At 43.9% G+C, this 14697-nt stretch overlaps 1 protein-coding gene across 1 annotated transcript in view; it reads left to right on the forward strand.

Moving 5' to 3' along the window:
* Positions 1–14697, forward strand: part of COLGALT1 (collagen beta(1-O)galactosyltransferase 1) — a 70761-nt gene that overhangs the window by 33147 nt on the left and 22917 nt on the right. Inside the window, exons 4-8 of the mRNA XM_056570712.1 lie at positions 2017–2151; positions 2242–2446; positions 5006–5125; positions 7627–7703; positions 7810–7916. Coding sequence (XP_056426687.1) covers positions 2017–2151; positions 2242–2446; positions 5006–5125; positions 7627–7703; positions 7810–7916 — 644 coding nt within the window. The remainder of the gene's footprint in view (positions 1–2016; positions 2152–2241; positions 2447–5005; positions 5126–7626; positions 7704–7809; positions 7917–14697) is intronic.

The raw sequence follows: 14697 nt of genomic DNA on the forward strand, positions 1-14697 counted from the left end.
CCTCCAGCTGTTGCAAAACTACAACTCCCAGCATACCCGGACAGCCTTCGGCTGTCCGGGCATGCTGGGAGTTGTAGTTTTGTAACAGCTGGAGGCTCCCTGGTTGGGAACACATTGCAAAAGACCGTCCATACTCTTCTCTGCGGTCATAGAGACAGAAGACGTGAGAACACATGCACGCTCAGCTGATCAGAGTGTGTATGGGGCAGGTCAGGAGCGATAGCTGTGTGTTTATCCGTCTGGTATCTATTGCTTATAGCTGGTCCTATCCTCCATTTGCGCCTCATCTAAGCTTTTTCTGCCTGTCTAAGGTAGTCTCTGCATAGGGCAAGCCCCGCTCTAGTGCATTGTGGGACGTGTAGTGCATACACCCCCATATTCTTGGATAATGCAGTCAGACTGCGGCCTCAGCTTAGCTATAGCGTATCTTCCTCCAGTTCTCATTCGCATGCTGTCAGAATTATGAATGCTGCTTTGGATGTGACTAGAGTATAGGACATGATGCACTAGATAAGTACAGCAAAGTTAAAGGGGTACTCCGGTGGAAAATAAAATAAAAAAAATATTTCTGGTGGCAGAAAGTTATGAGGATTTGCTCCTACTCCGCACAGTTCCTGACATGGGCAGAGGGGTCAGCAGAGAGCACTGTGGTCAGGCAGAAAAGAACTACACAACATCCTCTGGAGCATACAGCAGCTGATAAGTACTGGAAGGATTAAGATTTTTTTTTTATAGTAATTTACAAGTTACAAACTTTTTTAAATTTAATTTACAAATCTGTTTAACTTTGTGCCACCAGTTGATTAAAAAATAGTTTTATTTTTCCCACCGGAGTACTCCTTTAAGTGATGTGGGTGACCGTGAGAGGCCTTATTAGGCTGGGATTCCGCATAACTTCTGTGTGTGGTGTGTTTATTTATTTTTTATTTTTTTTTCCTGTTGGGTGTGTTTGGGACCTTAACTGCCTCCTCATTTGCACTGCCAAAATGTATTTTCGTGGCTTTTTTTTTTCTTCTCTGTTTTTCTCATTACATAATTTCATATACCATGTAGTGGCCAAAATATGGGAAAAAGGCATTAAAAACACCAATTTGGCATACCCATTGAAGCCTCTGAAAGGGGAAAACACCAAAATTTCCGAAAAAGCAGAAAAAAAAACCCATGCTGTGATTTTTGGAAAACCTCTACTGTAACTTTATAACCCCACAATAGGGTGAAAAAAAGGAAAAGAAAAAATTCCATTTGGGTATTAGGATTTTCCTATTGACTCCCTGATAACAATAAAAAGGTATTGTGTTTTTGCCAAAAAAAAAAGCCAAGTGGAGTCCCGGCCTAAGCCAGGGGAAAAACTTAAAGGGGTACTCTGCTGGAAATATATTTTTTTTAAATCAACTGGTGCCAAAAAGTTGAACAGATTTGTAAATGACCTCTATTTAAAAATCTTAATCCTTCCAGTACTTATCAGCTGCTTTTATGCTCCACATGAAGTTCTTTTCTTTTTGAATTCCTTTCCAGTCTGACCACAGTTCTCTCTGCTGACAGTTCTCTCTGCTGACCATTTTAGGAACTGTCCAGAGCAGGAGAAGTTTGCTATGGGGATTTGCTTCTACTCTGGACAGTTACCGACATGGACAGAGGTGTCAGCAGAGAGCACTGTGGTCAGACAGAAAAGAACTTCCAAACTTCCTCTGGAGTATACACAGCTAAGTACGGGAAGGATTAAGATTTTTAAATAGAGGTAATTTACAAATCTGTTTAACTTTCTGGCACCAGTTGATTTAAAAAATAAATAACTAAAAAAAAAGTTTTCCAGTGGAGTACCTCTTTAAGCTTCTCTGTTTTTAAAGGTTTTGCCTATTTATTTATAGTCTCCATTATTGTTTCCTGTAATTGCTAGACAGAGAGCACTGCCTAACATATATACATGTCTGCAATGAGGTTCTTACATGTTACTTGCCCACTAGAGATTACACCTCAGTTAAGAGTTTGTGGCACTTATTGTTGTCTTCTCTACAGTATATAGACGCTGACAACCTGCTGACAAACCCCAACACCCTGAGTTTGATGATCGCCGAGAATAAGACAGTAGTTGCCCCTATGATGGAGTCCAGGGCGGCGTACTCCAACTTCTGGTGCGGGATGACCACGCAGGTAATGGGATTGGTGTGCCATCTTGGATGGGTTTAGTAGACTAAAGACGTTGTTGATCTCCTACATAACCATACCTTATGTAATTCACAGGGTTATTATAGACGGACCCCGGCCTACATGCCCATCCGGCGCAGGGAACGTCGCGGTTGCTTTGCCGTGCCCATGGTTCACTCAACGTTTCTTATTGACCTGAGGAAGGAGGCCACCCGGTATCTAGAATTCTACCCTCCTCACCCAGACTACACCTGGGCGTTCGATGACATCATCGTCTTCGCGTTCGCCTGTCGCCAGGCTGGTGAGTTCAGATATTCTATGGTGGAGATCTAGATGATGGTGGAGAGATGAGGTAAAATTTTAAGTATGTGCATTACAGAATGCAGCCGTAGCTAATGCCGAACTGAAGACCTGATTAATGGTAGAATGCCTGAGACAACTATAAATCTTCCATGTTCTTGACCACAAGGGAGGTCACTTAATCTAGACAACCCAGGATCAAGATACAGTCATGGCCGTAAATGTTGGCACCCCTGAAATTTTTTAAGAAAATGAAGTATTTTTCACAGAAAAGGATTGCAGTAACACATGTTTTGCTATACACACGTTTATTCCTTTTGTGTGTATTAGAACTAATGTCACCAAACTCCAAAAATGGGCTGGACAAAATTATTGGCACCCTTACAAAATTGTGGAAAAATAAGATTGTTTTAAGCATGTGATGCTCCTTTAAACTCACCTGGGGCAAGTAGCAGGTGTGGGCAATATAAAAATCACACCTGAAAGCAGATAAAAAGGAGAGAAGTTCACTTAGTATTTCTATTGTGTGTCTGTGTGTGCCACACTAAGCATGGACAACAGAAAGAGGAGAAGAGAACTGTCTGAGGACTTAAGAACCAAAATTGTGGAAAAATATCAACAATCTCAAGGTTACAAGTCCATCTCCAGAGATCTAGATTTGTCTTTGTCCACAGTGCGCAACATTATCAAGAAGTTTGCAACCCATGGCACTGTAGCTAATCTCCCTGGGCGTGGACAGAAGAGAAAAATTTATGAAAGGTGTCAACGCAGTATAGTCCGGATGGTGGATAAGCAGCCCCAAACAAGTTCCAGAGATATTCAAGCTGTCCTGCAGTCTCAGGGAGCATCAGTGTCAGCGCAAACTATCCATCGACATTTAAATTAAATGAAATGCTATGGAGGAGACCCAGGAGGACCACACTGCTGACACAGACATATAAAAGCAAGACTACATTTTGCCAAAATGAACTTGAGTAAGCCAAAATCCTTCTGGGAAAACGTCTTGTGGACAGATGAGACCAAGATAGAGCTTTTTGGTAAAGTGCATCATTCTACTGTTTACCGAAAACGGAATGAGGCCTACAAAGAAAAGAACACAGTACCTACAGTGAAATATGGTGGAGGGTCAATGATGTTTTGGGGTTGTCTTTCTGCCTCTGGCACTGGGGGCCTTGAATGTGTACAAGGCATCATGAAATCTGAGGATTACCAATGGATTTTGGGTCGCACTGTACAGCCCAGTGTCAGAAAGCTGGGTTTGCGTCCGAGATCTTGAATCTTCCAGCAGGACAATGACCCCAAACATACATCAAAAAGCCCCCAGAAATGGATGGCAACAAAGCGCTGGAGAGTTCTGAAGTGGCAGCAATGAGTCCAGATCTAAATCCCATTGAACACCTGTGGAGAGATCTTAAAATTGCTGTTGGGAAAAGGCGCCTTCCAATAAGAGAGACCTGGAGCAGTTTGTATAGGAAGAGTGGTCCAACATTCCGGCTGAGAGGTGTAAGAAGCTTATTGATGATTATAGGAAGCCAATGATTTCAGTAATTTTTTTCCAAAGGGTGTGCAACCAAATATTAAGTTAAGGGTGCCAATAATTTTGTCCAGACCATTTTTGGAGTTTGGTGACATTATGTCGGTTTTTTTTTTTTTTTTTTTTCCTCCCTTTTTTGGTTTAGTTCCAATACACAAAGGGAATAAACATGTGTATAGCAAAACATGTGTTACTGCAATCCTTTCCTGTGAGAAATACTTCATTTTCTTGAAAAATTTCAGGGGTGCCAACATTTACGGCCATGACTGTAACTGCAGGGGAAGTTTTCGGCCGCTGAATTTTTCTCCTACAGAAGGTCGGCTTGTAGGGCTCTGTTAGGGCTCTGTTAGGGCTCTGTTAGGGCTCTGTTAGGGCTCTGTTAGGGCTCTGTTAGGGCTCTGTTAGGGCTCTGTGACTCAGATTTGCCTACAAGTCTTAAGCAGTGGTCTAGCATATTCAGCGATTCATCTCCTGTTGCATCAAAGTAGTGTTTCCCAACCAGCATGCCTTCAGCTGTTGCAAAACTACAACTCCCAGCATGTCCGGACAGCCTTTGGCTCTTACTGTTTCTCTGTCCTCCATCCTTTACACTGCAGCTCTACTTGTTTAGTGCTACGTCCCCAAAGTCTATGCAGTGCTCATTGATTATAAACCCATATGCTTATAATCTGTCGGCGTACATTCACACCTGCTGATTTTGTTATTGGCATACCGTTAAAAAATCTGCAGCATAATTCACACGTGTGGCCTGATTTTGTGTGGATTTTTCGCAGCGTATTTGCTGTAGAAAATTCTCAGCAGATTTTGCTCCCATTGATTTCAGTGGGTCAGTAGAAAATCCACAATAGTGTCAGATTTGTGGACACATTGAAGTCAATGGTAGCTGCAGGTTTTCTGCAAATGCACTGTGGAAAATCAGCACGAAATATGCCCATGTAAACAGACTCTTACTCTGCGTTTCTCCATAGTAGAATGAAAAATAAATCAAAATAAAATAAAGACAGCTCCTCCTTCTTTTTCCTCCAGATGTGCAGATGTTCCTTTGTAATAAAGAAGTATATGGAAATCTGCCGGTTCCTCTGCGGGCGCATAGCACATTGCTGGATGAGGCTGACAACTTCCTACATACCAAGCTCGAAATCATGGGTGAGTATTGGCGCAACGCTACGATGAGCAATGCACCAGGAAAGCAAAAGAAAAATATTATAATATTTAATAGTAGTAATAATAATTCATAAAATAATAATAAAAAATAGTAATAAAAATAACCATTAGTGTGAAACTTTGCTCAATGTCTTTTATTGGCTGGGGGGGGGGTTCCATGTCTAATTTAAGAAATTGCGGCAACAATATAATACATTTTGTGTTTCTATTATTATTATTATTATTATTATTATTTTATTATTATTATTATTATTATTATTATTATTAATAATATTAATAATATGTGCAGCAGGGGAAAAGCCTCTCCACCCAAAATGTCCCACAACCTGCTCCATTTCAGTCAGTGTTTTGTAAACAGTGTGTCTCCAGCTGTTGCAAAACTACAACTCTCAGCCAATAAGACATTGAGCAAAGTTTCACACAAATGAATATTCTCCCCATGGTTATTTTTCTTACTACTTTTTTTTCATTATTATTACTACTATTATATATTATAATTTTTCTTTTGCCTTCCTGGTGCGTTGCTTGCGCACTGTTTGGGGAAAAATACAGATTTTAGGGAGTGGATTCTACTTTTTATACACAAAAAATTAAAATTTTCTGCAGACAATAAATGGAATAAATCTCTCAGCACACGCTAAGCCACGGCTCCTCCAAGTGCAGAAATAAAGCGAGCACAAATACTAAAAAGAAAACGAAAACTGCTCCAAAGTTGCCAATAAAAATGTAAAAAATGTGTAAGGAGTCTGAATTAAAGGGGTACTCCATGGGGAAAAAAGTTCTTAAATCAACTCATGACAGAAAGTTAAACAGATTTGTATATTAGAACATCCACAAAAGCAACAGAAAAAGGGGAGAGCGCTCTTAAGAGCAATATCACCTTATACAGTGATCCCTCAACTTACAATGGCCTCAACATACAATAGTTTCAACATGCAATGGTCTTTTCTGGATCATTGTAACTTGAAGCCAGACTCAACATACAATGTACAGACAGTCCAGATCTGTGAAACCTGTCAATGGCTGGAAGAACTGACCAATCAGAATGGGCATTTTACTGGTAAAACCCCTGTATTCCTGAAGCGTATGCACTGACTGATGTCTGGTAGCGCCCTCTACAGTACAGGGAGGTATTACATGTTCTGTACTCTTTACCTGTACCAGGGTTACCTGCTCCTTTGGACACCAGGTGAGGGCGGCTCCATGTTACTTTTTTAGGACATTGTGTACTGTACAGGACCCCGAAGAAGCTCCTGTCCTCTACATAGACCAGTGTTTCCCAAGCAGGGTGCCCCCAGCAGTTGCAAAACTACAACTCCCATCATGCCCGGACAGCCTTTGGCTGTCCGGGCATGCTGGAAGTTGTAGTTTTGCAACAGCTGGAGGCTCCCTTCTTGGGAAACACTGACATAGACCGTGATTTACAGCTCCCAGCAGATCTTTATTACTATTATATATGGATTTGCTTTATCTATATTAGTTATCTACTTATTTTTCTTTAATTTTCACTTTTTCCTATTTTTGGATGACATTTTGGTGCCTTTAGAACCAATGACCAGGTTTCCATAGAGTTCTGGTCTCAACATACAATGGATTCAACATACAATTGTCGTCCCGGAACCAATTAATATTGTAACTTGAGGGACCACTGTATAAGCAGAGCGGTCCTCGGCGACCTCTGTCAATGTCTCCTGCGGGGTTGCACATGTGACAGTGTGAAATATTCAATGTAGATACAAAAAGGAGCACATACGTGCACTCACCGCAAAGCAGAGACGATCAAGCCTGGAGGTTCCGGTGGCGATGACGGGGTGCCGGGTCTCTGCATCGGCGCTGGTGTGTGGCGCTCGGAGGCTACCCTGGCTGTTTCGCAAATAGATGCGTGAAACAGCCAGCGTAGCCTCCGAGCGCCACACACCAGCGCCGATGCAGAGACCCGACACCCCGTCATTGCCACCGGACCTCCAGGCTTGATCGTCTCGGCTTTGCGGTGAGTGCACGTGCTCCTTTTTGTATCTAGATTTCTATATTACTTCTATTTAAAAATCTTAACCCTTCCGATACTTATCAGCTGCTGTATTCTCTAGAGGAAGTTGTGTAGTTCTTTCCAGTCTGAATACAGTGCTCTCTGCTGCCACCTCTGTCCATGTCAGGAACTGTCCCCGGAGCAGGAGAGGTTTGCTATAGTTTACTATTTTCTCCTATTTTGGACAGTTCCTGACACAGACAGAGGTGGCAGCAGAGAACACTGTGGTCAGACTGGAAAGAACTACACAACTTCCTGTAGAGCATGCAGCAGCTGATAAGTAGTGGAAGGATTAAGATTTTTAAATAGAAGTAATTACAAATCTGTATAACTTTCTGGCACCCTTTAAACCTTTTAGACGTGAATGGAGAAGATGATTGTGGGTCTATGTACATTATATGGTGTGTTTTTTATATATATATATATATATATATATATTGGTATCTTCTTCCTCCAGTGAAGGGGCCTCCAGTGGAGCCATCGCGTTTCCTGTCTGTTCCATCAAAAGTGCCGGACAAGATGTCCCTGGATGAGGTAACTAGAGGAGCCGGTTGTGTGTCCAGTAATGGCCGCCATCGGGTTTCCCTCCCCGTGTCGAGGTCCGGACTTCTGGTTTAATCTCCTCCTCCTTTTTTCATAGATTTTCCTCATAAACCTGAAGCGTCGGACGGACAGGAGAGACCGTATGAGACGGACCCTCTATGAGCTGGAGATTGACTTCAAGCTGTCTGATGCTGTGGACGGCCGGTGAGTAGTCAGGACGCTGTTCACACCAAACCTGTGTAGAGGAAAACCCCTCACCAGTTGCCCATAGCAACCGATCAGATCGCCTATTTCATGTTCCAGAAGACTTTTTGAAAATGAAGGGAGCGACCTGGTTGCCGGGGGAGCTTGGGACACAGTGGCATACATATGATGGTTCTCTATACCAGTGGTCTCCAACCTGCGGACCTCCAGATGTTGCAAAACTACAACTCCCAGCATGCCCGGACAGCCAACGGCTGTCCGGGCATGCTGGGAGTTGTAGTTTTGCAACATCTGGAGGTTCACAGGTTGAAGACCACTGCTCTATACCATATGATGTGGCTATATGTTAGAATTCCCATTATATGGCATGTATGGTTTATGCACAGTATGGTGCACCTATGGATTACTGTGGCTGGAGTGTAAACGTGTGTATTTTTAAATGTAAAAAATTTTTTTTTTTTAAATTGCAGTTAGAGATGAGCGAACTTACAGTAAATTCGATTCGTCACAAACTTCTCGGCTCGGCAGTTGATGACTTTTCCTGCATAAATTAGTTCAGCTTTCCGGTGCTCCCGTGGGCTGGAAAAGGTGGATACAGTCCAAGGAGACTCTTTCCTAGGACTGTATCCACCTTTTCCAGCCCACCGGAGCACCGGAAAGCTGAACTAATTTATGCAGGATAAATCATCAACTGCCGAGCTGAGAAGTTTGTGACGAATCGAATTTACTGTAAGTTCGCTCATCTCTAATTGCAGCGTTTAACTTGGTACATACACTTTTTTTGTTTTAGTAGTTGTTTATTCTGTATTAAGGAAGTACCTCTCATGAGCTTCCGTCTCTCCTTCCCACTTCTATATATATATATATATATATATATATATATATATATATATATATATATATATAAATAAATTGTATTGGTTCTTTATCTCCATATAGACAATCTCGCCTTTTTACCTTCTGGAAACTACCTTAATGGTCTATTCACACGTACAGTATTCTGCGCAGATTTTATGCACAGAATTTTCTGCTGCAGATTTCAAGGTAAACAAATTGCCTCAACACCGCTTCTAATCCTGCGCATCAAATCTGCGCAGGATACTATACGTGTGAATAGACCCTAAGGGTGCGTTCCCACACGGCGTATTTTGCTGCGTATTTGCTGCGTATTTGGTGCTGCGTATTTCCCTACCCATTGACTTCAACAGGGAAAATAAAATACGCAGCAGCAAATACGCCGTGTGGGAACGTACCCTAAAGGGGTATTCTGGCCTTGGACATCTTAAAGGGGTACTCCGGTGAAAACCTTTTTTTTTTTTTTTTTTTTTTTTTTTAAATCAACTGGTGCCAGAAAGTTAAACAGATTTGTAAATTACTTCTATTAAAAAATCTTAATCCTTCCTGTACTAATTAGCTGCTGAATCCTACAGCGGAAATTCTTTTCTTTTTGAAACACAGAGCTCTCTGCTGACATCACGAGCACAGTGCTCTCTGCTGACATCTCTGTCCATTTTAGGAACGGTCCAGAACAGCATATGTTTGCTATGGGGATTTCCTTTTACTCTGGACAGTTCCTAAAATGGACAGAGATGTCAGCAGAGAGCACTGTGCTCGTGATGTCAGCAGAGAGCTCTGTGTTTCAAACGGAAAATAATTTTCACTGTAGCATTCAGCAGCTAATAAGTACAGGAAGGATTAAGATGTTTTAATAGAAGTAATTTACAAATCTCACGAGGTGTAGTTACAGCTGTTTCACGGGAACTCAGCCCACTTCGTCAGAGTCTGACGAAGCGGGCTGAGTTCCCGTGAAACAGCTGTAACTACACCTCGTGTTCCCCGGCGTAACTGCCGACTGTCTTGTGTTCTCCGTTGATGTTCCACGGAATAAAGATATTAGTGCACGATGCACGGGTGAGTGCGGTTCTTTCTACATTGTTTTGATGTTACAAGCGACTTGTGCCTTTCTAACCAGCACCCCGGCATAGCACACCCTCATTGGTCTCTATATCTCCCTGTCGAACGGATACCATGCCATGCTACCTCATGCTACCTATACCAGTATAGCGGTGCCGGACTGATTTCTTTCTGCTTCTACCTTAAGTTGGAATTTACAAATCTGTTTAACTTTCTGGCCAGGTTGATAAAAAAAATAAAAAAATAAAAATAAAAAAAAATTTCACCGGAGTACCCCTTTAACCCTATCCATAGCATATGGGATAAGATGTCTGATCGCAGGGGTCCCGATGCTGGGACCCCCGTGATCTCTGTGCAGCACCTGTGTGCCGGGCGTTATTCCCTGGACGTGATGTCCTGCCCCCTCCCATAGACATGAATGGTGGGGGCGTGGTGTGAGGTCACGAGGGGGCCTGACGTCATGTCTCCGTCTCTGGAGACTGTTTGCTCAGTTCTTTATAGCTGTATGACTTTTGTGTCTTTTACGGCTTTTTATTTATTTTTTTTCTTGAATTTTAAACACTTGCTGTAACATGGCTCTAGTTACCCTTCAGCACATTTTTACTTTTTTTTTTTTTTTTCTCTCTCTGTACAAGATCCAGCATCATTGACAACCTGGCTTGAAGCGTAACCCCCAATCCCAATCGCAACATCGTAGCCCCAGACTACGGCGATCAGGAGACAGATCTGCCTTAGGTCCCATAGACTTGCATGGGACTTCTGTATCTTGATCGCTGTAGTCTGGGGCTACAATGTTCCCGGGAATGTAAACAAATATTCTGCCACCAGAGTTTGATCGGAGTTATTTTAGGGTAGGGTCACACGTAGCGTATTTTTACGCTGCATATTTCTATGCTAGCAAAGTCTGTAGGAGTAATGAAACGCCCCAAAAATTTGCTATCATTGAAATATGCAGCGTCAAATACGCTACGTGTGACCCTACCCTTCAAGAGTTGTTTTTTTTTCCAGCTAAATTATAAAGCCTGCTCTCTTGGTAATTGGATATGAGAACAGTGGCTAAGGTCTAATCCAGTGGTCTCCAACCTGCGGACCTCCAGATGTTGCAAAACTACAACTCCCAGCATGCCCGGACAGCCGTTGGCTGTCCGGGCATGCTGGGAGTTGTAGTTTTGCAACATCTGGAGGTCCGCAGGTTGGAGACCACTGGTCTAATCCATTGGTTTTTCCTTATTAAGTAATGGCAGATATTTTTTATTAATTTTTTTTCTTCAGAAAATAGGAAATGCGCCCATATTGATTGACACAACAGAATTAGCTTCTACTTCACCAATGAGCTGCTATTTTATTACTGGAAAGATAATTCAAAAGTATCTCCAATATGGCTGACCGTCTTGGCCAGTGATTGTCTTCTGCAATGGAGCGCACCATGAGAAAGAGAGAGAGAGAGCGTGCGCCATTTGTGAGCGGGGAAGAGCGTGCACCATTTGAGGGTGGGAGGGAGGGCTGCGCCATTTGAGGGTGGGAGGGAGGGCGCGCCATTTGAGGGTGGGAGGGAGGGCGCGCCATTTGAGGGTGGGAGGGAGGGCGCGCCATTTGAGGGTGGGAGGGAGGGCGCGCCATTTCAGGGTGGGAGGGAGGACGCGCCATTTGAGGTTGGGAGGGAGGGCGCGCCATTTGAGGGTGGGAGGGAGGGTTGCGCCATTTGAGGGTGGGAGGGAGGGCGCGCCATTTGAGGGTGGGAGGGAGGGCGCGCCATTTGAGGGTGGGAGGGAGGGCGCGCCATTTGAGAGTGGGAGGGAGGGCGCGCCATTTGAGAGTGGGAGGGAGGTGTCACTATTATAAAAGCATACTTATAATAAACAACGCTTAGGTGTGTGTTAGAGATGAGCAAACTTACAGTAAATTCGATTCGTCACGAACTTCTCGGCTCGGCAGTTGATGACTTTTCCTGCATAAATTAGTTCAGCTATCAGGTGCTCCCGTGGGCTGGAAAAGGTGGATACAGTCCTAGGAAAGAGTCTCCTAGGACTGTATCCACCTTTTCCAGACCACCGCTCATCTCTAGTGTGTGTAATATGTGAACGGAACAGAGTCTTGGCAGTACCTGGATAAGAGATTTAGTGTCCTCTCGCCCTTGGACCTGCTCTTTTCCGCGCTCTGAGATGATCTGTTCTATCTCTTTGGAATAATGTATTAGACGTCCTCTGTGACTAACTTGGCAAATGGGGCGTCTGCCTGAAGCATCTGTTTTCCTATGTATAGGACCATGTTTGACCTTGGAGTAGTAATATTTAATGGCTTTTTGGCGAAACTCTGCAGTCCTCCAGATGTTGCAAAACTAATAAACTGCGGCCCTCCAGATGTTGCAAAACTACTACTCCCAGCATGCCCTGTCCTGCCTTAACTTGTATAATCAGAAAATGTCCTATTGTGCTGTAAAAAAGATCAAAAGGTAGCAGGTTTCTCAAAAATGATACCAATAAAAAATTCAGCTCATCCCACAAAAAATAAGCCCTTACTCAATGGCGTCGGATGAAAAATAAAAAAGTTACGGCTGTTGGAATATGAATGGCAGGAAAAGAATTTTGCTTAGAAAAGGAAAAATAACATAGAAAGCTCTATAAAATGGGTATCGCCATAATCGTACTGACCCACACAATAAATATAACATCACTCTTACCGCACAGTGAACACCATAAGAAAATAAGAAAAAACTGCCAGAAATTTTCCAGTTTTTCACAATATTTGAGTTTTTCACAAAAAGTGCCTCAAATGTCAGCATAAATGCACCACTAAAGTACAATATGTAATGAAAAAACAGTCTCAGAATCGCTCCGCTCAGAAAAAGCGTTCTGAAGTTATTACCATTTAAAGAGACCCAGTCAAATAAAAAAATAAAAAAGAGCCTGGTTATTAAATGGGCACTGTCAGATACCAAAACTTTTGATATGTTGTAAAGCATGTATGACCAATAGGTTTTGCAATTTCTCTCATTAGAACATTTTCAGTATTTCATACTGATAAATCCAGTCACACAACTGCCCCCCCCCCCCCTGCTTGGACACATACTAGTCCTGCTGTGTCCATGCCTCATCACCTATGTCATGGACACACTTCCTTGATTGACAGCTGTGAGCGCAGGGCTCATACCTGGAGGAAAAATCCTCCCACTGTCAGCTTGTGTCCCGCTACTGTCAGTGAGGACATGCTGGGAGTTGTAGTTTTGCTAATGCTGGGGGAGATGAGAGCAGACAGCATACTGAGGGAGGGGGCGGAGACCTGCACAGTGAGGCCAGAAATGCAGCAGCCCCTGTCTTCATCCACACTCCACACCCAACTCTTGCAGAGTGTAGCCAGGAAAGGGCCACATCAGGGGCATCCCTGCACATGGACGTCTGCTGCTTTTAAGGCGGCAGCGTCCATACCTTAACCGAGTTTTCTTGGGGCCGTGGCCAGCCCAGAGCAGCGCCACCAGAGAAGGGGGGATGACGGGAGGAGGTGTGTAGGGGGGCAGATGGACAGATGGGCTTATACTCTAGTATATATTTTGTGTGTGTGTGTGTGTGTGTGTGTGTGTATATATATATATACACTGCTCAAAAAAACTAAGGGAACACTTAAACAACACAATGTAACTCCAAGTCAATGACACTTCTGTGAAATCACACTGTCCAATCAGGAAACAACACTGATTGACAATCAATTTCACATGCTGTTGTGCAAATGGAACAGACAACAGGTGGAAATTATAAGCAATTAGCAAGACACCCACAATAAAGGAGTGGTTCTGCAGGTGGTGACCACAGACCACTTCTCAGTTCCTATGCTTCCTATGCTTCCTGGCTGATGTTTTGGTCACTTTTGAATGCTGGCGGTGCTTTCACTCTAGTGGTAGCATGAGTCTACAACCCACACAAGTGGCTCAGGTAGTGCAGCTCATCCAGGATGGCACATCAATGCGAGCTGTGGCAAGAAGGTTTGCTGTGTCTGTCAGCGTAGTGTCCAGAGCATGGAGGCGCTACCAGGAGACAGGCCAGTACATCAGGAGACCTGGAGGAAGCTGTAGGAGGGCAACAACCCAGCAGCAGGACCGCTACCTCTGCCTTTGTGCAAGGAGGAGCAGAAGGAACACTGCCACAAATGTGCATGTATCCACTCAAACGGTCATAAACAGACTCCATGAGGGTGGTATGAGGGAACGACATCCACAGGTGGGGGTTGTGCTTACAGCCCAACACCGTGCAGGACGTTTGGCATTTGCCAGAGAACACAAAGATTGGCAAATTCGCCACTGGCGCCCTGTGCTCTTCACAGATGAAAGCAGGTTCACACTCATGTGACGCCGTGGAGAATGTTTTGCTACTTGCAACATCCTCCAGCATGACCGGTTTGGTGGTGGGTCAGTAATGGTGTGGGGTGGCATTCCTTTGGGGGGCCGCACAGCCCTCCATGTGCTTGCCAGAGGTAGCCTGACTGCCATTAGGTACCAAGATCCTCGGATCCCTTGTGAGACCAAATGCAAGACAATGCTAGACTTCATGTGGCTGGAGTGTGTCAGCAGTTCCTACAAGAGGAAGGCATTGATGCTATGGACTGGACCGCCCGTTCCCCAGACCTGAATCCCACTGAGCACATCTGGGACATCATGTGTCGCTCCATCCACCAACGCCACGTTGCACCACAGACTGTCCAGGAGTTGGCGGATGCTTTAGTCCAGGTCTGGGAGGACATCCCTCAGGAGACCATCCTCCACCTCATCAGGAGAATGCCCAGGCATTGTAGGGAGGTCATATGGGCACGTGGAGGCCACACATACTACTGAGCCTCATTATGACTTGTTTTAAGGACATTACATCCAAGTTGGATC

This window comes from Hyla sarda, chromosome 4 (genome assembly GCF_029499605.1).
Source record: "Hyla sarda isolate aHylSar1 chromosome 4, aHylSar1.hap1, whole genome shotgun sequence".
NCBI classification, from domain to species: Eukaryota; Metazoa; Chordata; class Amphibia; order Anura; family Hylidae; genus Hyla; species Hyla sarda.